Source organism: Silurus meridionalis, chromosome 28 (assembly GCF_014805685.1).
Source record: "Silurus meridionalis isolate SWU-2019-XX chromosome 28, ASM1480568v1, whole genome shotgun sequence".
NCBI lineage: Eukaryota > Metazoa > Chordata > Actinopteri > Siluriformes > Siluridae > Silurus > Silurus meridionalis.
The window spans coordinates 8,023,712-8,048,298 of NC_060911.1; the positions used below are offsets into that span (position 1 = coordinate 8,023,712).

The window sequence follows — 24,587 nt, forward strand, 5'->3', positions numbered from 1 at the left end:
GACAGCTGAGTGAGACACACTTGAGTTGCTGAACAGACTCGCAACTTTGAAAACTGTTTATATTCCTTTACGTGAATGACCTTCAAATGTCTGGTGTTTTGGCAGCTGAAATGTTTTGGTACACACATTGAAGATGGCTAAAGTATTGTCTTTTTAATAAACCTTATAGAATTGTTAGGCTGTTATGAGCTATTTTTAGCAGCACATGAAAAAAATGTCTCGCAACTTTCGTCATCTGATAAGCCCTTCTGGATCGGCCTTTTATAGAGCTTCAAAACAACCTTAAACCGTGTTTGACTGTATGTGTGAGAGAGTCTGCTACCAGAGTCTGTAAATATATGTTCAAGTTGTGACTTGAGCAGAGAATCTGATGTATGAGAGCAGTTCAGTTCTGCGAGCACTGAGACATGCGAGCCTCCTGAGCAGTTTAGTTCTGCGAGCACTGAGACATGCGAGCTTCCCGAGCAGTTCAGTTCTGCGAGCACTGAGACATGCGAGCCTCCCGAGCAGTTCAGTTCTGCGAGCACTGAGACATGCGAGCCTCCCGAGCAGTTCAGTTCTGCGAGCACTGAGACATGCGAGCCTCCTGAGCAGTTTAGTTCTGCGAGCACTGAGACATGCGAGCCTCTCGAGCAGTTCAGTTCTGCGAGCACTGAGACATGCGAGCCTCCCGAGCAGTTCAGTTCTGCGAGCACTGAGACATGCGAGCCTCCCGAGCAGTTCAGTTCTGCAAGCACTGAGACATGTGAGCCTCCTTTCTCTCGCTGATACTCAAAAATCTTATCTTTTGAGTCTGGTTTCTTCCATATGCCACTCCAGGGAGTTTTTCCTTTCCACAGTCCCCACTGGCTCGCTCGTTAGGGACAAATTTACAATGATAAGTAACAGACGTATACAATTCTTTTATTACAGCTTTATCTCTGTAAAGCTGCTTTAAGACATTGTCCATTGTTAAAACCCACGGATTGTAAAGTGCTCATTTTGGTTTCAGTATCGTGGAATTGATGCATCTTTAAGCTCTGGGTTTCTTCCTAAGTAAAAGTTAGCCAAAGGTGACTCCTGTTGTGTTTATTGTTTATAGGATTATACACCGCAGTACAGCGAGTCTCTCGTTCAGCACAGAAGATGGAGGAAGAAGAAGACCATCCCGAAGCTCCTTCAGCAGAAGATTATGCTGCTGAAGCCTTGGCGGCCGATATGGATCCTTGGATCATATTCGACGCCCGTAAAACTCCCAGAGCCGAGTTCCCGAGTTGGTTGGAGTCTAACCGTCCCTCACAGGTGAGACGATTCGGGGACGATGTCTCTGGTCCTGTAGGTGGATCGCAGTGTACGGCACCACCCACGGCCCGAGCAACAGCGACGTCTCGGGTTTGCAGGAGAGCTGGGAAAGACTTCTCTCGAGCGGCCGACCCGTTACTTTCCAGACCATTAAAGAGCTCGCTCTGAACCACAACGTGCTCTCAGGCAAATGGCTGATGCACTTGGACACGGGTTTCAAAGTGGACCACGCGTGGGAGTGTATCGCGAAAGCCATCGTGGATGCGAAGATCTCCGTAGCCAAAGTGAGCCCACGTGATCCCAACTCGGACAGCAAACACGTCATTTGCGTCTACAACGAGAACTTCACAGACGAGGAGCAGGTGATGCAGCTGGACGCGGCCATCAGGACGGCAGGCGTCAAGTGTCCTCTAACTTACAAGCCCGATGTGTACACGTACCTGGGGATTTACAGGAAAAACCGGTGGAAGCTGTGTCCCACGATTTACGAGAGCAAGTTCGATCTGGAGTGCGTGCCCCGGCGCTCACACGTATTCAACAGAGTCACCAACTTGGAGGTGACCTAAACGGAAGATGAATCTCCAGCCTGCTGGACCGTCCCGAGACTACTAAAGAGAGCTCCTCGTTTGTTTAATTGATTGCTTTTTGTCCTTTAATGACCCAATAGCATTATTTTCTCCTTCACCTTAAATTGATGCCTGTTGACTTTACCAATTGTTTTTTCAATAGATTTGCTTTTAGCCAGTTTTAAAGAGATCGTACCCAGTTTACGGACAACCTCTGGTTTAACACGATAACTGGTTTAACACAATTATGTTTATCGTTTGTGTTGAATTATTAAAAAAGGAAAAAAAATAGCACACCTCGTGTAAATTTTGCGACTGACCGAATTTTGCAAGTATCCCCAGCTGAAAAACAAGTTTATGTGATGGAAGTAAACCTGATCCAGCTCCGCCCTAAAAGTTGAGCGGACCACGGACCAGTGTATTTCAGGATATTTGAATGCCACGTGTGATTTGGAAAGATACAGCAAAGGTGTAGTTTATGGTAGATTTTGGAGGAGATGGAGGAGATTCAGCTTTACCCCCTTTGACTTTTGATTCTTCAGCTAAATTATTACTTTTTTTCAAGAGGTTTTGTATGCGATAGTCTAGATTTGTTGTACATTAATTGAAAGTAGGCAGTAAATAATAACAGAATTGTACCACAACCATCTTATATACATACGCGATCAGATATAACATTATGAGCTACAGGAGCTCGTCAGTTGGATCAATGAGCCCAGGCCGCTCATGACCCTGTCTCCGGTTCACCACTGTTCCTTCCTTGGAGCACTTTTGATAGATTCTGACCACTGCAGATCAGGTACATCCCACAAGAGCTGCAGTTTTGGAGACGCTCCGACCCAGACGTCTAGACGTCACAATTTGTCAAATTTACTTAAATCCTTACACATTTTTCCTGCTTCTTTGAGGACAACATTTTCACTTGCTGCCTAATAAATCACACTCACCAACAGGTGCGATGATGAAGAGATAATCAGTGTTATTCACTTCACCGCTCATAATGTTATAATGTCAATGTTATGCCTGGTTAGTATGCACATATATACATACACAAGAAGTCCTTAAGTTATGACGGTTCGACTTACGATTTCTCGATCTTACGATGACAATAGCGATACGACAAAATTAAATATTCTAAGTTTCACGCAGCAGGCAAACGTAACAGCGTATACACGATACGATTGGTTGGGATGCTGCACCGCCTTTTTTTTTGTTGCCGTTTCAAAGCCCAAGTTTAATTCTTGTCTCGCTACTTTTTATGGGCGTCGCCACACACTGAAACAAAGCGCGCAGCCGTCATCTCTTCAAGTTACGTTTGCGCCACTTGGCAGATGCCCTTTATCCAGATCGACTTACAATTATTTCATTCATACAACAGTTATGGGGTCGAGGGATTTGCTCAAAGGGCCCTGGAGTGGCTGCTTGGTGTGGCTGGAATTTGAACTGATGACCTTTGGATCCAAAGTCTAATGCCTTAACCTCTAAGCTACCCCTGCATGATGATCTATCTGAATCATCGTATTCAACTCACGAGCGCCCGCTGCCACATATATATAAATTGTAAAGTTTATACATTACGATAGTGTAAAGTGCTTAGTTTTGCTGAATTCCGTCATGTATGGTAATTTGTTTAATTAGGCTAGACCATGTCTCAACTTATATTTTCACATTATTATTCAAGTTTTATATATTATTATTATTATCGGTACACATTGTAAGTCGAGGACTGTGTAATTAATATATATATATATATATATATATATATATATATATATATATATATATATATACACACACACACACACAGGCGATCAAAATTCAAGAACAATTTATAAACAATTGAACAATTCTGAAATAATGTCATCTTCACTGCTCAACAGTTGAAGGAGTTTTTCTCCTGTCTATAACATGCTACCAGAACACCTTTTCCACAAAATAACTAAGGCATTAAAAAAATAAAAAATTATTTTCCAGAAAACACTGATCAAAATTAGAGAACACTTTCAGATCCAGTTATCCTCCCAGTTATTGGTGTTAATCTGATACCTGGTGTTAATTTCCTTGATTATCTGTCAACCCCTATTTAACTGGCAGCCTAACTTCCAGTTTCACTGACTCTGCAAGATGGTGGGCCGTTCTAAAGTGACTGAAAGCCTCCGGCAGCAGGTTGTCCAGATGAAGGCCAAAGGGATGACCCTATCAGCCATAGCAAGACAAGTTGGTCGTTCCAAATCTGTGATTTTAAGAATATTGAATCTTTACATCATCACAAACTCATTCAAGTCTGCCAAGAAGGCTGGTCGTCCACGGAAGACAAATACAAGAGAGGACAGGATACTGCGGAAGATCTCAATGGGCAATCGTTTCACCAGTGTAATTTTGATCGCCAGTGTATATATATATATATATATATATATATATATAAAAAGGTGTATATACACACACCTTAGATGCAAACCCAAAATAATTGTGTTACCTCATGATTTTCATATCTTCCAGTCTTAACAGCAAACAATATTGTAAATAAAACAGGAAACCAGTTAATTATATTTAATGGAAATATATTTCTCTTTAGTTTCTATTTGATCAAAAATAAAAGGACAGGCAAGAGTATCAAATCTACATACTTTTTTTTTTTACACGTCATCTGGATTGCAGTTCAGCTTCTATTCATAAAAACTAATTGAATGGAGTATTTGAGAGAGAATGACAGTCTAAGTGAAAACAACCCTTTCATAATGCCTCATTACTAAACAACAATATGACAAAGAAAGAAAAGAGATCCATATGAAACTTTATTATAATGAGCATGTCTGCTGCCTTGAACCTTTCAATCTGTACCAATGTACAAAACCCTCAGTACAGAAAATTCAAAAGTAAAACGCTGGATAATGAATGTGCCAGTATCCGAGAGAGAAAAAAAAAAAAAAAAGATCTGAGTGGTTATAATGGGTTGATTACTATTCTAGAACGGCAGCTCTGACCTGTGCTGGTTTCATTCAAATATTAATTAAAAAAAAAGTATTACATGTCCTTTATTAACAGAATAAAAAAAACGATTCTTTGCACATATTGCTATTATATCAAAGTCAGGACGGTTTCAACCATCCACCACACCTCACAACAGCGCCCCCGAGTGTTTTACATGGTATAGTCGTGGCATATTTCTGAAAGGGGGGGCGCCAGTACTTCTGTACACAGTCCAATTTGGTGTCATTTCCAACAACGTAATAGCTTGATACATATTGTGATACTATATCGCCTCGCCCTTATTCACTATGTACACACCTTGCTCACTTTCATCATTCAACAATGCACTCTGTTTCGGCTAGACATATTTCCGAGCATGCACTATTCCCGTCTTTATTTCATTCTCAAGAGAAAGAAAGATGAAGCAGAAAACAAACAAACAGCAAAATAAAATATGGTTTGATGTGAAATGTGATTGTCCGATTTCATAATTTTATTATGATCATGTGATTAGTGGTTAGTCAGTAATAAACACTGCCCATCCAACAAAAAAAAAAAAAAAAAAGGACATTTTGTTGGACCGCCTTTAGGTTTGATTACGGCACGCATCCGACTGTGGCATTGTTTTGATAAGCTTCTCCAATGTCACAATATTTATTCCTATCCAGAGTTTTCCACCAAGCTCTTGTATGGATAAAGGGAGAGTATGGATAATGGGGTTCAGGTCTGGACTCATCTTGGAATATGGCCATGACATCAGGAAAGAAGAAATCCAATGATGGAATAACCTGGTCATTATGAGCTGAGCTCATGCTGAACCGAGACCTGACCAACCCCAGATCATAGCACTGCCCCCACAGGCGTGTACGGTAGGCACTAGTCATCTCTTTTTCCCCCTTCTTAAATCCACACAGCTGTTTAGTCTCAATCCCCTGAGTTCCCTTTGTGCGTGTGGAAATGCTCTTACTGTCGCTATTAAACAAAGCCGTGAGTTCTACTGTTGTTTTGTTACTATTTAAATTTCAACAAACGTTTAAGGGATTGAATGGTCGACCTCGATGTCACCCAGATGAGGATGGTTTCCCCTTTTTGAGTCTGGTTCCTCTCAAGGTTTCTTTCTCATTACATCTAAGGGAGTTTTTCCTTGCCACAGTCATGGCTGCTCATCAGGGATAAATACACATCATTCACCTTAACTGTTGATTCTGTAAAGCTGCTTTGAGACAATGTTGCGATATAGAAATAAACGATCATTCGAGATTTTTTTCCGACCACATTACTTCCTCAAAGATGATGGATCCCTATGAAGGTTCCACTTTTGAATAACGCGTTGGACGGTTCTTAACTCGATTTTACTAGTTTCTGCAGTCTCCTTAGATGTTTTCTTTGCTTGATGATGCCAATAATTTTACCATCTGTAACAGATTAACATCTTTTCCACGACCACAGGATGTGTCTTCTAACACAGTTGTTTAAGAAATAAGAAGCTACTCAGTGCACCAGTTAGGGTTAAATAACTTGTTGCCGGATGAAACAATAAGATAAGATTTACCTTTTTTTGCCCCACAATGCGGAAATTTCTCATCCAATGGGAGGCCCTTCCCTATTTGCTTAGTCCAGGTGGTGACATTTTTGGCAGTATATATGTATATACACACACATACACACACACACACACACACACGTGTATATTAGACACACACACACATATACATATATATATATATATATATATATAATTATATATATATAATTATAATATACACACAAAATAATATTATACTAATATATATATATAATTTTTCCCCCCATTTAGAAAACGTAGATTAGAAGATTAGTGTCTAAAAAAAAAAAAAAATAAAGGGAAAAAAAAAAAACAAAAACACAAAATACTAAAAGTAACGTTACTTCGGCTCCATTTCTAGTCTCCAAAGGAACACTTTCAATCCAACGAGTCCAATTTCAGAAATTTGAGAATCAGTCTTTTCCCACAATAGCAATAAAATTAATATTGCTTTAAACCTTTAATCATGGGACGACACAGATGGAAATTGCCTAAACTGCCAATTAAATTTGACTCGAGCTGTTGTGCTAACAGTGGATACACTGCTACTGTATATTGAATGTAATATAAATTGTTACATTCATTATCGTTCCCTTACATTTATACAAAAATCAAGACAATTAGCGATTGTTTTTTTTGTCCAAAAATAAATATAAAATAATACCAATGATGTCTAAGTACTTAAAGGTCCACTGAGTGGGTGAACAAATCTGAATTCCTGCTGTGCATTAAAAGAGAACTGAATCCCCAAATCCCAGACACCTCATAAACCTTATAAACCTTTACTGAGATGTATTACTGACTAACCACTAATCACATGATCAGGTCACGTGGCTTTTGCATGATATATATAAAGAAAGTAACATGAGTGTCACGTCAAGGATCGTTTTCTATCAGAATGGCGTGAGAACTGCTAAACCAATCAGCTTTAAGTAACATTAGCATGAGTTTCTGAATATATTATATTGATATAATATTGTGTAACCAAAAACTTGAAGTTAGTAGACATTTGATGTAAAGCAAGGTCGAAAGAAATGGCGCACCAGATGGGAACAGCTCAGAGCCGAGATTCTTTACAAAACCTGAGCGTGAAAGAAAACCGTCGACGGATGTGGAACTGGTGAGTAAAATTAAAACAGCCTCGATTAGAAACAAAAACCCACATATGAGACACGGGGGATAAGGAATTTGTCGGCTGAAATGGCCTCAGTGGGAAAATCCAGGCTCTGTTTAGTTTTTTCTTTCTCTTGTCCTTCGAGTTCCACACTCGATACAATCATGGTGCAAATCCAGCTGTCTGCAAATATCTAAGTGGGATGTCCAGACATGAAGCCGACTTGGTTGTTGCCGTCAAAAATGGACATGAGACGGTCTTCTTCCATGGAGGTCAGCATGTCCATGTCGTCGAGGGCAGATGGGGCGGATGTGCCGGGAAACTCCGTGTCTGTGATCGGCTCGTTCTGCAAAAGGCTGACGATGCTCGGTGGGAAATTCATCCAGGGTCCGTTGGTGACGTTTCTCCCCACCTGCTCCGAACCGTTGGAACCCAACGCGTTATCGATGGTCACGTTTGCTGCGGTGTTGGCTTGACATACAGAAGTAGCCGAAGTGCTGTCTCCGTGAAGACCGCTCTGGCCCAAGAGCGCTTGAAACTCGTCAGTGTTGATGTTCTCTACATCGGACGTCTGAGCTTCACTAAAACTCGGGAACTCTGGAATCTCACCCTCATCATTTATGCTGAATGTGGTTGGACCCTCCTGGGCCAAAATAGTCCCAGCTAAGTCCCTCCTGCTGCCCGTGTCGGATTGGTCAGGAGTCGGGTGATGAAAAGTAGAAAAGGAAAAGTCGTTTAGGTCGGAAAGATTGACGGTGCGGAAGGATTGAGTCATGGCTGTAGTGACGTTGTTCAAAAACTTCCACCCATCTCCATTAGAGGGCGCCGGCTCGGTTTTAGTCTGGGTTTGGAACAGTTGGCCTGGAGCAGGAGAACTGAACAAATGAGTCTTTGCTGCACCAATGCATGACACAGGATTTACCACTAGAGGGAGACACATAACATCAGTGTTTGGAGGAAAAGAACGCAATAAAGCCAGAAGCATAAAAATTTAATGCAAAACATTTACACATCATTTTTAAGAAATTTAAGAAAAGAAAAATGCTATATTAAATAATACATTGTTTAATATATTTTTCCGTGATCCCAAAAAACTACCAAGACCTCTCCCCCTACGTTCAGTTCATTGTGAAGTGAAAGGTGAGTTTACCTGGTGGAACGCTGGCAGCAGCCGAGGGTTTTGAAGCTGTAAGTGTTCTTCTGGCAGTACTGTAAGGCCTCTGAGACATGTTACCTAAAATGCACACATATACACAGGCATCATAAAACTTTTTGTTTTAATTACTATTATTATAGTGGACTACACTACATGCAGAACTCACCTGTGACAAGGTTGTCCAGTTTGAGGTTTTGGAGCATTCCTTCATTCCGCTTCCTCTTCTCCATTAGTCTGTACTCGTCTGCTCGACAGACAAAACTAATTAATTAACCAGTTTGAATGATCAATTTTACGCTGTCATCACTTTACTGCTTGTTAAGACATAGATTCAGCTAGAAAATAGTCCTTTAAAAAAAAATTACTTATATACGATTAATATATATTAAGAACACAATTAGATAAAGCACACAATTATGACCGTTTCCTTGGGACTGACACATACAGAGGTCACATCCCTTCACTTGGATCGACAGACACACCAGACACACCCCTTCACTTGGATTGACAGACACACAAGACACACCCCTTCACTTGGATCGACAGACACACAAGACACACCCCTTCACTTGGATCGACAGACACACAAGACACACTTCTTCACTTGGATCGACAGACACATAAAACACACCCCTTCACTTGGATCGACAGACACATAAAACACACCCCTTCACTTGGATTGACAGACACACAAGACACACCCCTTCACTTGGATTGACAGACACACAAGACACACCCCTTCACTTGGATCGACAGGCATACAAGACACACCCCTTCACTTGGATCGACAGGCATACAAGACACACCCCTTCACTTGGATTGACAGGCATACAAGACACACCCCTTCACTTGGATTGACAGACACACAAGACACACCCCTTCACTTGGATTGACAGGCATACAAGACACACGCCTTCACTTAGATTGACAGACACACAAAACACACCCCTTTACTGGAATTTACAGGCACAGAAGCCACACCCCTTTACTTAAATTGACAGGCACAGAAGCCACACCCCTTCACTTGGATTATTGTTTGTTTACAACATCTCTTTAAAGGAACAAAAAAAAAGAAAAAAAATAGTGCAGGGCTGGCATTTGGTCTGGGTGAATCATTGATGGCACTGAATCACTCCAGTGTTTTTCCCAGCATGAAAAATCCCAGAACAAACTAACCTCTGACATCATCCCAGAAAAAAAAAAGTGTTTAGAGAAGTTGTGCTGGTTACGGTCGAGCTAAGTGGAACGGTTCCACCCGCTGGGGGCTGTGAGATCCCGGCATGGTGAATTAATGTCCCTGCTTAACCTTCTATCACCTAAATAACCATAAATCAATCCGGGTAAAACTGGATTCATCCATCACTGAGTAACGTGTCTAGGTCACGACACAGGACGTGACACAGTGCTGATACTGTTACAGGAAACACTGTACACCCACAGCTGACCCCGGATCAGTTCTACATCCTGGAGACATGCAGCAGCCAGAGCTCCGGTGATAAGCAGTCAGGTTGTGCAGCGACACAGAGTTTACATATTTGAAACACATGGTTAGCCACAGGAATTCAGGGTGTAGCTTACAATTGTGGTACTAAAACACACACACACACACACACACACACACACACACACACACACACACACACACACACACACACACACACACACACACACACACACACACACACACACACACACACAGCTTTTTTACATTAGCTAGTTAGCTTCTCTGTTTGAAATACTGTAAATATTTTAGAATGATAATATCTACTAGCTGTCTAATAATCTACCAAAATCCACTGTAATAATGAGCCAACTTGAGTTGATGGACATGTTCTTTAAGCCCCAGCCTGTCGGCTAAGTGTTTAAATGCGAAAGTGGTTGAACTATTGCTCTCAGTGTAACACTAGCCAGCTAACAATTAGCTTAGAACAAGCTAATTAAGTTGCACAAATAAACCTTTTTTTTTTCAATTCACTTCAGGTGCTGTATCATTGTAATACACAGCATAAAGCATGGGGGGAATAAACATATATAGTCACCTGGGTCTGCAGGAAGGTACTGGAAGTCCATTGCCTCGCTGACCTCGCGGTCTGATGGCCTGCGGAGCTGCATCTTGACTTTCACAGGCTCGGTCAGGTTCGTGTCGCAGTAGGGCGGCGTGCGGAACACGATGGCGACCTGTCGATGGACGTCGGCCTGAGAGAACGAACCTTTGCTTTCCCAAGAGTCTCGGAAGAAGCGCACCTCGATGTCCTCTGAGGGGGAAAAGGTTGCGTGTGGGGAGATCAAGTTCTTACAGTATTCTGTAGATGCCATGCTAAAACTACAACATGTCAATCGAACCGGGATTTTTGAGTTTTAGTCGGAAGTACGACCGTTTTAGAAAATTGTACGCCATTGATTGAGGTTTACTATGATATTAGATTACATAACCTGAATACTGCGATACTAGTATTTGGGTTACCACAAATACTATAATAATAGCTCTTGGGTTAGCATCTTCACTCACTTTATAGGTCAGTCTGGTCAGTTCCTGGGTTACACTGTTTACTACAATGATTTAATCTGTTTACTATAATAATAGCATGATATTTACATTTACAGCATCTGGACTGTAATAAATATAAAACACCTAATGGCTTATGACTGCAGTTTGCATGAACAGTACACCTTTAACCAACTGTAATGAATGGACATTCGGTGCCACCCAGATGAACATTAAACCCCTGGTTCTGCTAGGTTTCCTTCTCATACCATCTCAGGGAGTTTGCTCATAGTTGCCATTGGGCTGCTCATTAGGGTTGAAATGATATGCACTTATATACATATAGTGTGTTTAGAGAATAAGAATTTATATGTACCAAAGAACTGGGACACTTGATCTTTCCTGTCATATTTGGTTCTTCTCCAAACTGTTACCACAAAGCTGGAGGCACACAACTCTATAGGACGTCTTTGGATGCGGTATAACGAAGTTCTCTTGAACTTCAAACCCGGCATGGCGATGCTTTGATGAGGTGGCCTGCTATAGAGCTCAGATCTCAAGCCTAATGATCACCTTTGGGATGAACTGGAACACTGATTGCACCCCAGGTCAGGCCTTTACTAACACCCTTGTGGCTGATGAACTCAAATGTCCACACGCACACTCCAATATCTAGTGGAACATCTTCCCAGAAGAGTGGAGGTTTTTATAAGAGCAAATCGGGACTCAAAAAGTGCACCAAACTTATGAAGTGGTGTCCGCAAACTTTTGGCAATATTGTGCATTTATCTCTGTGAAGCTGTTTTGGAATAAAGTCCATTAATAAAAGTGCCATACAAATGAAACGGAATTAAATCATTAATTATTTTATGTTTTATGAAGGCGTGCAAAAGTCCAAAAAGCTAAATTCGGATTTAATGAACTGAATTTCAGTAGCATGTTGTTTCAGTAATGCGCCGTATTGATGAAAAAAATCCTCCAAAATGTACTGCACTTTTCCAAGAAATGTTAAAGCCGCTAGAGTCTCAGAAGCTGAAGGCCTTGTCCATTCTCAACTCATACCCACGTATCCAAATTACAAAGTCATGACTCAAGTTTTCCGTCGATGGTTTACCGTAACGCTCGGTTGTGCACTTGACTGTTTCCTGGCTTTCGAGTGAACGAAGAAACCAAATGGATATAACCAGTATGAAGTGTTCTGACTAAAGCACTTGATAAAAACACACACCTTTTTGCACTTTGTCACACAGAAGGAAGATTTCATCTCCGCCCCGGCAGCTGCCGGAGTTCTTGTTCACGCGACAGATCTTTAGCTCGGCGGTGTTCGGAGCTCCTGGAGAGAGAAGGATGGACATGTGGAGAGAAAAAAAAAAGAGGTAGAGAGAAAGCAGTTAAGTACTCATTGCTGAAACATTTAGGGAAGGTCAAAAGTTAACACACATGAGCTGTATGCATGGGTGTGTGTGTGTGTAGATCAGTATGTAAATGCAGCGCTGTACATAGTAACAGATTTGTTTGTTGTTGGTTTTTTTTATCGTAAACATGAACATGTACTAATTTCCACCCTGGTTTGTGTGGGTTGGATTTCTGCAGACTCACTGTTGTCGTAGATAGGCTGAGAGACGATAGGCTCCAAAGAATACAGCTCGCCGGTTGCCAGGGTGATGGTTGCCTGGAAACAGAGGCGGACAGCGTTCAGGTCGTACTCTTCCTCCCACACTTTGGCTTCGGGAACTGCAACACGAGACGACAGACAAAGCAAGAAAACACACACACACACACACACACTTTAAACAGATCTAACACACATTTCACCCTAGAAATTAGGTCAAGAGGAAGGAAATCATAATCATAGATATCTAGCCTATAAAAAACTCATCTTCCTGTATTAGAGAATGTACAAAGTAAATCAGATAAGTTAAATTTAAAGTCTCCTAACGGGTTTATTTCCTGTCGCGTTCATCGGCTACTCTATCTACAAAACGTATCGTTTGAAAGCGAATAATCTGAATTAAATCGAAACTATTTTTCGCATATAACCCGAACATGCAACCAAAAGAAAAGTGTAAGTGCAGACAATGTGTCTCAGAAGCCTCAGAAGGTTATTCTGCAAAATTGATAAAAGAGAAACCAAGATTATGGATGATTCACTGCGGTATTTTCTGTGATTAGTGCTGTTTGATGACAAAACAAATAAAGAAAAAAAGTGCAGCTTTCAATTTGTTTCCTCAATAATTGATCTATATTTGAATGAACGATTTGTTGAGACCTGGCAACCCTGGTTGTAATTTTGACACCAGCCCGGAACCTAGAAGGATGTGAAAACCAGCAACGTGCAAGGAATGCACAAATATCTACATTTGCAAGGTGTTATAGTAACAACACACTACCCTGCACATTTCCAGCACAATAATAGAACAGAGTGAATTTGCACGTTAGTTGCCTTTAAACCTGATTTCATCTGTAATCCTTCAATAAAACAACACTGAACTTATGAACAGCATGAGCAGTCTAGCCTCCTGGTCTTTGATAATCACTCAAAATTAACTTTACATTGTGCTTATTTTACTTGAAAATGAGTAGCATCTAAATATTTATAAAAGGTTTATTCACTATAAATTCCTAAAAATGCACTTAAAGTGTAATGCAACAATAGGTGAAAAATATCTGAAATGACTTTACAGTCAAGAGGCTCGAACGAGTGGCAATTAATAGACCTTAAAATGATTTTTCATTAGGAACAAGGTGCTACATGAAACAACATCAAGGATCCATGCTAATGTTTCTTCCTTTACAGGGTGCCATTTCTTTTGCTTTAAAAAAATTGCATAAAATTGGATCGCTTCCTTTAAAATTAACACTGAGTTTCGCCCACCTAATATATACATTCTACTTGTGATCCTCAGTTTTCCATATTTTCCATTCCATATGTTATACAGTGGTGTGTAAAAGTGTTTGCCCCCTTCCCGATTTCTTATTCTTTGGCATGTTTGTGACACTTTAATGTTTCAGATCATCCAACTAATTCATGCTCGAAAACCCTCCAATGTGGCTGAATTACAACAATTCTGCATAGATGAGTGGAGCAAAATTCCTCCACAGCGCTGTAACAGACTCGTTTTAAGTTTTCGCAAATGCTTGATTGCAGTTGTTGCTGCTAAGGGTGGAACGACCAGTTATTAGGTTTAGGGGGCAAACACTTTTTCACACAGGGCCATATAGTTTTGGATTTTGTTTTCCCCTCAATAATAATAATACTTATTATTCAATATTTATTAATATTCATTATATATATATATATATATATATATATATATATATATATATATATATATATATATATATATATATATATATATATACACACATACATATATATACATACACACACACACACACACACACACACATACATACACACACATATCGTATGTGTGTGTGTATATATATATATATATATATATATATATATATATATATATATATATATACACACACACACACACACACACACACACACACACACACATACACACACACATTTCTGTACCCACTTGTAAATAATTATAACTTTCTTATGCTTCATTATCACCTTTCTTCTTATATATTGTTTAATATTTCATATTGCTGTAGCTCGCCTGGAACCTTAATTAAGACTTTCATTGTACAAACGGTCACTGACATCGTTTACATATGACAAATAAAACTTGAAACTTGATTTTCATAAAGGGTCATTAAATGGTTAAACAGCTAGCATTTGTTAAAACAGTTTTTATCAGTAGGTGTATAAGATCTCCAGATTTGATCCAGATTAGCCGTTCCTTTCTTTTTCTTATTCCAATGATTAAACACAATCACACTTTTTTGACAATTACTAACTAAAATGTTTGGTTTTCTAAAAGCATTCCTTTAGAAACATGGAACAAATTTTGTTTGTGCGATTGTTAGTGGTTATGATGATGATGATCTATATACGATGTGGGGAAATTATGCGAGTTGTATGACTCATAAATGCAAGCTTTCTTCTGCATGCGTGCGTGCGTGCGTGCGTGCGTGTGTGTGTGTGTGTGTGTGTGAGAGAGAGAGAGAAGGCACTTGTGTCTCACTGTTAAAAGGGTTGTTCTGTGTCTGCAGGCGACAGGAAACAGCTTCGGCCACATCCTTTTTCTTCACGCACTGAATACCGAGATTCTGGAAACTGAGAGTGAGACGAAGAAAGAGAGAGTGGCATGAGAATGCAAATGCCGTATCGGGGCAGAACGAGGGTAAAAGTAAAAGCAAAATGGGAGCATGAATCAGAGAGGGGCCCCTGGAGCCTATTTCTACACACTCTTAAACAAACATTATGGATTAAACATGTGGAATATAGAAATTATATAATAAAACTTATGATAGGGATTTTTTTAATTTCATTCGGCTTCTCCCATAAGGGGTCGCCACAGCGGATCAACTGTATGATCTGGATTAAACATGCAATTTATAAATCTAATTAAACCTACAGAATGGTTTAAAAGTGTATTATAGATTAAATTATAGTTACAGTATGGATTTAACGTGTAATATAGAAATTATGAATTATACTTACAGTAGGGATTAAATGTATGTGATATAGAAATTATATAATAAAACAGTATGAATTAAAAATAAATTTAAAAAAAATAAACATACAGTAGGGATTAAATTTATGTAATATAGAAATTATATAAATCTTACAGTATGGATTAAATGTGTTTTTTATATATATATATATATATATATATATATATATATATATATATATATATATATATATATATATATATATATATAAATTAAACAGTAGGGATTAAATGTATGTAATATATACATTTTATAATAAAACGGTATGGATTAAACGTGTGTAATATAAATTATGAATTTATACTTACAGTAGGGATTAACTGTATGTAATATAAAAATGATATAATAAATCTTACAGTATGGATTAATTGTGTAATATATATATATAAAAAATTAAACATACAGTAGGGATTAAATGTATGTAATAGAATTTACAGTATGGATTACACTTGTAATATCTAATTTATAAAATTAAACCTACATTAGGGATTAAATGTGTGTAATACAAAATTATATAATTATATAGTGTTAGTATTTTTACAAACATGGCAATTATGTTATCTTTAAAAACTTTTTTAAAGTAGCTACAGCATAATATGATTCATATTTCGCTTAATTTCTAAACTTACAATAAGGATTGCGAAAGAAATACTATTCATTTAGTTGGCAGTGACTGTACATTTTTTTTAATCCAGGAAAATCATGCTTATCTGCTTTATCATGCCACTACATGTCTCGAAATTCTAATGTAAACTGTGTGGAAAGTGAGAATCTTGTTAGACAAAAACACACACCTGTGAACCCGTCTCTCGGGCAGGTCAGATTCATAGTAGCCGTGTTTACAGTCTTTTCCGACCAGCTCGTGTGGGTGGGGCTTGTACGGCTGGTTCTTGGTAACCAGAGAGATCTTCACTCTGATTGGGCCGCTGAAGTTATGAACCTGTCGCAATCAACACACATCAACTGTGATTTTGTGATCTGGCAGAGCCGCACTGGTCTCGGGTCTGAGATTTATAGCCGAGCTCAACACTTTTTAAATGTGGAAACCGATGCCACGCCTGTAAACGAAGTGAAACGAAATAGCTCAAAACAAAATAAGTCATATTTTTGTTTGTAGATGATTGACAGCCGAGTGTTGGTGTTGATTGTTTTGTACGCAATCTGCAAGAGTGACACTCCTTCAGTAAACGTATTACATAATTTACATATTTAATTTACATAATTGTTGTTACAATAAAACAATTAATCAACACCATCTGACCAATCAGATTTGAGAATTAAACAACACTGTGGTATAAACCCGGTTAAATCACTGATTGACATAATCCCTCAATGCTGCTGATACAAGCCAAGTTAAAGACAGTATGAGGATGGTCTGGTCTCTCACTGAGCATTCTGTAGTCAGAACTTCCCACTCGGTCTCTTTGTGTCTCTCTTGCCAGGTACATTGAATTTTACCTTTATCTATTATTCGTTGTAGATTTGACTTTTGTTTATTGGTAATTGCCTGGCAAATAAATGTAAAATTCTTGATTCTTCTTCTTTCGGCTGCTCCCATTAGGGGTCGTCACAGCGGATCATCCGTCTCCATACCCCCCTGTTCTCTACATCTGCCTCTTTCACACCAACTACCTGCATGTCTTCCCTCACCACATCCATAAACCCTCCTCCTTGACCTTCCTCTTTTCCTCCTACCTGGTGGCTCCATCCTCAGCATTCTCCTACCGATATAACTCATGTCCCTCCTCTGCACATGTCCAAACCATCTCAATCTCACCTCCCTCACCTTGTCACCAAAAACGTCCTACATGCGCTGTCCCTCTCATTTCTAAAAATGTGAAATTCTTAATTAACTCTGAAATTTCCTGAAATCATTTATATGATGGGGGTGTTACCACAAATCTATGACCAGGAGAGAACATGCAGAAGGTTCATGAACGGATGGGACCTTCTGATTTCTGACTCTCACTGAAAATTATAACAAAGTCAACTCTTCTTTATGCCTGGGCAAGCATTGAGCGGCTTACTTAAAGATTATTATTTTACGGTTATATTCTCAGACTGACGAGATTGTGCCTGTGAGCAGGTATAGTTAGCCAGGCACAAGGCGCTAATCGACTCGGGGTCAATAATAAATGCGTAGAATAATCTATTAAAATTAAAGAAAAAATACAACCAATAAGGTGTTCAGCTTTAATTAGTTATATAAAATTGAAATCTTTATTACTAACTAGAGTCAGATTAGAGTTCAAAAATTTGATTTAATTGAAATGTAACAAATTGCAATCCATTTTAGTAACCTTTTACAGCAGCGCAGCATACCTTCACCCACGTCAGTGGATTCGGTCGTTGGGCCACTGAGTGGTTACCTTACAACGGCTACTTTACAAAAAATTTAAATCATTGCATTTCATCTTGAATAACAATAACACGTCTTCATAGTCGCCCACTCCTAACTGCAGCTTCTCTGGAGATGATCAAAGGATAATGACGCAAGAAATACGAACTGGCGGAACAGTCGAGCGGATCTCGGGTACGTGTGGGAGCCATGCAGCGGTATTTCCAGGTCTCTGCCCTGTAGCTCGGTCAAACAAAGACGTACAGAGTGCAAAGAGGACTTCGTCTCAAATACGGACCAGAAGACCGTCTCGGCCTACAGACAGAAACTCGTGCGCCCGTTACACTTTCTTCAAGAATGAGTCATTTAGCGATGAAGTTCAGTTTATCAAGGACAAAGTCGAATGCATGTCAAACTCCGTGGTATCGGTGGAATTTCAAGGAAAGCTCTGCAAACATAAGCTAAAGCAAACAGACGGGAGCAGGTAACATTGCTGATCGTCTCAAACGAAGCCTTTGCTTATAATAGAAAAATAAGGAAAAAAGATCCAATGAAAATATATTAAATCATATATACAAACTAATGTTCTTTCTCCAAGTTTGAAGAAATTTTCTGTTTAGATTTGAATACAGTGCACAAAATTGTGACCAAAAACAAGTCAAAAAATGGTCATTGTTGATTACAAATTTCCCATATTGCTTTATTTCTCTTGTATGTTATTGAATAAAATAATGTTAGAAGTGATCTACACAGATCAGGCATAACATTATGACCACCTGCCCAATATTGTGTTAGTCCCCCTTTTGCTTCCAAAACAGTTCTGACCTGTCGAGCATCAACAGCATGAACTTCTTCAGTAACTTGAGCTACAGGAGCTCGTCTGTTGGATCCACATGGTACAGCCTTCGCTCCACGTGTACATCAATGAGCCTCAACCGTCTATGACCCGGTTCACCACTGTTCCTTCCTTTGAGAACTTTTAATAGATTTTGACCACAGGAACACCCTACAAGAACTGCAGTTTTGGAGATGCTCTGACCAGACGTCAAAATTGTGTGTCATTTTTTCTGCTTCTAACACGTCAACTTTGAGGACAAAATGTTCACTTGCTGCTTGATAGATCCCACTCACTAACAGGTGCCATGATGAAGAGATAATCAGTGTTATTCCCTTCACCTGTCATAATGTCATAATGTCATGCCTGGCGTCGGTGTATGTAGGGTATGACATGCTGTAAGAGCAGATCTAAGTGTTCATCTGCTTGCACCACAGCAGTCTGCCAATGATTCGCAATATTCGCTCATTATTATTTGACGCTTCAAGTGTTTTCAAATGAAGACTCGTGTGCTGGAAAACCACTGACTGACATCATTTTCTATAATTCTGATTACTATTTATTGTAGATTATGTGGTGCACCTGCTTTTCAAGTCCCTCTGTATAAGTCATTACTGAGGAAATATCAGAATAGGTACATTAATATTAACCTTGTTTCTCAAGATACAGATACTGTTATATCAAATACAGGTAATCCCCGAGTTACGATGGTTCGACTTCGATCGGTCAATGACGACAGCTATATGAAAAATTGGTACAAATATTTAAATATTTGCATCCGACTCCGGCCACTACTCATGAACAGGCGCTCGTCCACACATCCGCTGTCAAACGTATATACTGTGAAGTTCATACGTTACGATACTGCTCCGTTTTTTTATTATGTACTGTAACTTAAATTATTAATAAATTACATTATACTACCCCATACTGATCACCATTCTCATGTCTCGTCTCGACTCGTCTCTATTGTAACTCGGGGATTAGCCACACCTTCTGACCAATCAGATTTGAGAATTCAACAATGCTGTGGGATAATAATTTTTATTAAAATGAACTGAGTGATTTACAGACTACCGTGTATAGAAGTAACCATAGCAATCTTTACAATAGAAGGCTGAAGGGAAACAAATAAATCATTCAATATTCCATTCATGAATATTGGAGGTTTATAATACACGTTTCTAACATATACCAATCAGGCATGATATTATGACACTATAACAAGTGAAGTGAATAACACTGATTATCTCTTCATCATGGCACCTATAAGAAGGTGGATTTATTAGGCAACAAGTGAAAATTTTTTTCTCAAAGTTGACGTGTTAGAAGCAGGAAAAATGGGCGAAGGATTTGTGCGAGTTTGACGAGGGCCAAATTGTGGCGTCTGGACGACTGGGTCAGAGCGTCACCAAAACTGCAGCTCTTGTGGGATTTCCTGGTCTGCAGTGGTCAGTGTCTATCAAAGTGTTTTAAGGAAGGAACAGTGGTGAACCGGCGACAGGGTCATGGGCGGCTGAGGCTCATTGAAGGCTGGACCAGCAGACGAGCTCCAGACGAGCTCCTGTAGCTCAAATTGCTGAAGAAATTAATGCTGTTGATGCTCGAAGGGGTCAGGACTGTTTTAGCAGCAAAAGGGGGACCAACACAATATAAGGCAGGTGGTCATAATGTTATAGATATTCACAACATTATTTGTAACAAAAATGGATAAAAAATAAAAAAATGTGGTTTTTTTTTCCACACAAATTGCTTCTGGGAAATTCATAAATGCAGAAAGGGTGGTAACGATCGAATATCTGATCATCCGGTGTACGATCTCATCAATGAATGCAAGGGTTATTACCTGGCGACAGGTCTTACATAACTCTTTCTCGTCAATCGTCTGGTGCTGTAACCACAGCGACAATAGTATGAACTAATAAATGCATGCGAGTTTATAACAATAGCGCCTTGAAAGTGGTGAGAACTGAATGGGATTAGTGTTTCCACAACGCGAGCGTTACGGGAAAGGGCGTATCCCTCGTGGTTTTTGGGAATCCCTCAAACAGCGCAGTGTGGGACGCACCTTGATGGCTGGGTGTGTTTTGGTGGAATCGTTGCTCTTTTCTCCCGGTATGCTGCCTGCTGACCTCCCCTCGCATTTATAACGAAATCGCATCCCTCTTGCCTTGGGCTGCTCGATGATCTCGATGTACGGCGTGCCTGGAGGGTCGAAGCGGAAGAGAAATTTCGGAAATATGTTCACAAAAGACAGGAACGCAAGTACGAATCGATCTGTAATTATTACGAATGCGTCCGAATGGTGAAATCACCAAAATATTAAAATTTACAAACGTTGAAACAAATGTCTCGGCTGTTCATTATGATGGTATTATATAACCATGTTGGCAATCGCTTTGAAATGGGCGTGTGCTCGCCTGCATGCCGTGCATGCTTTTGCTGTGTGCTCACTGTGCACTGTAGGCCTGAAAGCTATTCATTCACACACAGATAGCTCTATATTTCAGGATGCAGGACCTTCGAACACAATAAGGCTCTTTTAAACTGTATCACGGTTAGCAGTGTTTTTCGACCTTGTGCAACAGCAATTTCGGAAAAGGAAAATGTGTCGACATTTTAGGTAAAAATGCATCCCAAAATGATGTCTCTTTATTTTAGTTCATGGAAGACTTGTGCAAGACATTGTAGTAGATTTCAAAATAAACAATACAGACATTTTCCACCAAACATACAGTACACACATTCCTACCCCTTACCTTGCTGCATGGTGGGCTGTCCCCAGCCAAACATTTCTGAAAGTGGAAGAGAAAGTAACAAATGAAAGAAAGCAAAGGATTTTCAAGACAATCATTGTTCATCATTTAATACAGATACTTTATGACATAATATATAATTTCTAGCTAAACTGAAAAAGTTGGAGGGTGCGTGTGGATATTTGCATTCATCAGCCTCAAGGATGTAAGTAAAATTTGATGTAGGTGAGGTGAGAAGGTCTCGGGTGCAGTCAATATTCAAGTGCATCCCAAAGGTGTTCAGTAGGGTTGAGATCAGAGCGGTATGTAAACCATATTTTAATTACGTTTGCTTGGTGCATAGAGGCATTGCCATGCTGGAACAGGTTTGGGTTTCCAAGAACAACCACATATGGCAGAAAAGGTCAGGTGACCCAATACTAAGTTTATTGATAATGTGAGTAGCAAGTATCCAATCAGGCAATTGTGCAGCAGTAATGGATGCAAACTCAAATATATGGCTCAAAAGGATTAGTTAACTTTCAGATTAGACACCAGACATTATGACCCAAGTGCCAGACAGGTTAGCATTAGTATTTCAGGATGTGACAAATCTTCTGAGGTTTATGTATCTCAATAATTAAAATAGAATGATGCGAAGACACATTAAGTAAGCAGCAGTTCGGCAAGCAGAAACACCTAGTTGATGAGATTTCTAAGGAGAACAGCCTGGCTACGAGGAGAATTAGACAAGAATGATACTGTAACATATCTTCTACGTTCTGTGATTAAATGATTTAATGGCTATAGTCCAAATGCTATACAAAACACATTGCTACTCCGTGATTGGATGAGCCAAAAACCGTTGCTGCACCGTGATTGGACGAGCCAAAAAAACTTAGCTGCGTTGTGATTGGACGAGCCAAAAACCATAGTTGCTCCGTGATTGGACGAGCCAAAAAAACTTAGCTGCTCCGTGATTGGATGAGCCAAAAATTATTGCTGCTCCGTGATTGGACGAGCCTAAATCGATTGCTGCGCCGTGATTGGACGAGCCAAAAAAACCATTGCTGCTTGTGATTGGACGAGCCAAAATTGATTGCTGCTCCGTGATTGGACGAGCCAAAATCGATTGCTGCTCCGTGATTGGACGAGCCAAAATCAAATGCTGCTCCGTGATTGGACGAGCCAAACTCGATTGCTGCTTTGTGATTGGACGAGCCAAAAAACCATTGCTGCTCTGTGATTGGACGAGCCAAAAACCTTAGCTGTGTTGTGATTGGACGAGCCAACAAAACTATTTTTTTCCTTTGTCCGATCGCAGAGCAGTAAAAGCTTATTTTATCGTCCAATCACGGAGCAGTAAAAGCTTTTTATATCATCCAATCACGGAGCAGTTAAGGCTTTTGTATCGTCCAATCACGAAGCAGTAAAGGCTTATTTTATCATCCAATCACGAAGCAGTAAAGGCTTTCGTATCGTCCAATCATAGAGCAGTAAAGGCTTTTGTATCGTCAAATCACGGGGCAAAAAAGGCTTATTTTACAGTCCAATCACGAAACAGTAAATACAAGAAGCCTTTAGTGCTTGGACGATACAGTAAACATTTAGTGCTCTGTAATTAGACGGAAATAGATTGGATTTAGTACCCTGTGACTGGATGATATAGTAAACGTACAGAAGGTTCCTCAGATCTACTAGTGCCTGGGAACATTGTCGTCATCCCACTATCACCATATTGTGTCCCCAGACCCAACAGCACCACGCATGCGCGGATGGCCTTACGACAGACACGCAGCTAAGTGAAATCTCTCTACGTCATATCCGTTCACTTGACCACTAAGTGTATGTAGCAATACAGCGTGATTAATGGGGGTATATACCAAGAGTGACAACAACAGTGGGGGGGTTAAAGTTAGTTTTAAAACATACTTTAGTGAATATGAACAAAAACAGACTTATTTTGCATCACATTTATTCACCACCCAGAAAACTACGTCGCCTAAAGCAGCGCCCATTTTGCTAATACCCAATGGTTAAAAGATATAAACAATGCTAATTATTCACTTAAATAATAAAATTTCTCAAACAAAATAATAATCCAGCTGACTTGTGAAAAAACGTATGAATGTTTTCTTTAAACTGCATTAACGTTGCTAAAGTTTGTAAGCATTACTTCCGACAAAACACGGCGGCAGCAGCAGCAGGGAAGCAACCCAAATGACAAAAATTTGGACGCGGAGTGCACTAAGTCATGTGTGGAACTCTAAGATACAATAGTACACCTATGTAGTGAGCCAAACGCTATTTGGAATAAAGCCTCGGTTTCGGTCGCAGGTTTTTGACTATGGAAAGCGTTGACGTGTGGGGGCTTCCCCCCCCCCGCTGGACAAAAACAACAACTTGAACACACACGTTTTACAGCGAAACTTACCAGCCATTTCGGCTACAACTTTCCCTCAAAAACCGTGTAAAGTCCTCAAGCGCGCAGCAGGCGGTCTGTTCTGCACCACTCTGGGAAGGTATTTCGCGCAGGTTTCTTTGCGCTTCCTCGCTTCTTCTTCACCCGAGACGAAAGTTGCTTTTCCGCCCTCTCTGGCAAAGCGGAAGTGACGTCGAGGCTTAAGGAAACAGAGCGTTTCACATCCCATGATGAAACAAGACTACAACCGCGGTTCGTTTAGAGGATGAAACCTGAGAAACACATATACACATTATTATCACGTGAATTACATACAACGATCAACCATAACATTATGCCTTTATATTGAGTTGATCCTTATTTTGCTGACAAAGCAGTTCAAAACATGTTCAGTTCATGACCCTGTCTCTGGTTCACCACTGTTCATTCCTTGGAGAACTTTTGATAGATACTGACCACTGCCGACTGGGAACATCCCACAAGAGCTGCAGTTTTGGAGATGTTCTGACCCAGACGTCTAGA

The 24,587-nt window shown here is 39.9% G+C and overlaps 3 protein-coding genes across 3 annotated transcripts in view; 2 read left to right on the plus strand and 1 right to left on the minus strand.

Annotated features, from left to right (window-relative positions):
- c28h11orf68 (chromosome 28 C11orf68 homolog) overlaps positions 1–2,138 on the plus strand; it is a 3,351-nt gene extending 1,213 nt beyond the window's left edge. The window contains 2 exon segments of the mRNA XM_046843069.1: positions 1,082–1,315; positions 1,318–2,138. Coding sequence (XP_046699025.1) covers positions 1,126–1,315; positions 1,318–1,847 — 720 coding nt within the window. The 5' untranslated portion in view covers positions 1,082–1,125 and the 3' untranslated portion in view covers positions 1,848–2,138.
- Positions 134–768, plus strand: LOC124381182 (putative small proline-rich protein 5). The gene is made up of 2 exons (XM_046842599.1): positions 134–142; positions 385–768. Exons 1-2 carry the CDS (start codon positions 134–136, stop codon positions 766–768), a joined length of 393 nt encoding a protein of 130 aa, XP_046698555.1.
- A 2,253-nt stretch (positions 2,139–4,391) lies between the features above and the next one.
- rela (v-rel avian reticuloendotheliosis viral oncogene homolog A) lies at positions 4,392–24,265 on the minus strand. Its single transcript, XM_046843025.1, has 11 exons — positions 24,078–24,265; positions 21,668–21,703; positions 20,977–21,113; positions 16,530–16,675; positions 15,243–15,334; positions 12,736–12,870; positions 12,365–12,469; positions 10,691–10,906; positions 8,818–8,895; positions 8,646–8,729; positions 4,392–8,419 (listed from the first exon to the last, which is right to left on the minus strand). The coding sequence occupies exons 1-11, from the start codon at positions 24,082–24,084 to the stop codon at positions 7,689–7,691; spliced, it is 1,767 nt and encodes a 588-aa protein (XP_046698981.1). The 5' UTR covers positions 24,085–24,265; the 3' UTR covers positions 4,392–7,688.
- Positions 24,266–24,587: the final 322 nt, after the last annotated feature.

Excerpts from the sequence above, each read along its gene's own strand:
- rela (XM_046843025.1), bottom strand. Across the intron at positions 12,871-15,242 it reads ACAGAACAACCCTTTTAACA|TTCCCGAAGCCAAAGTGTGG; the intron begins GTGAGACACAAG and ends CTCGTGTTGCAG. Across the intron at positions 8,730-8,817 it reads ACTGGACAACCTTGTCACAG|GTAACATGTCTCAGAGGCCT; the intron begins GTGAGTTCTGCA and ends TGTGCATTTTAG.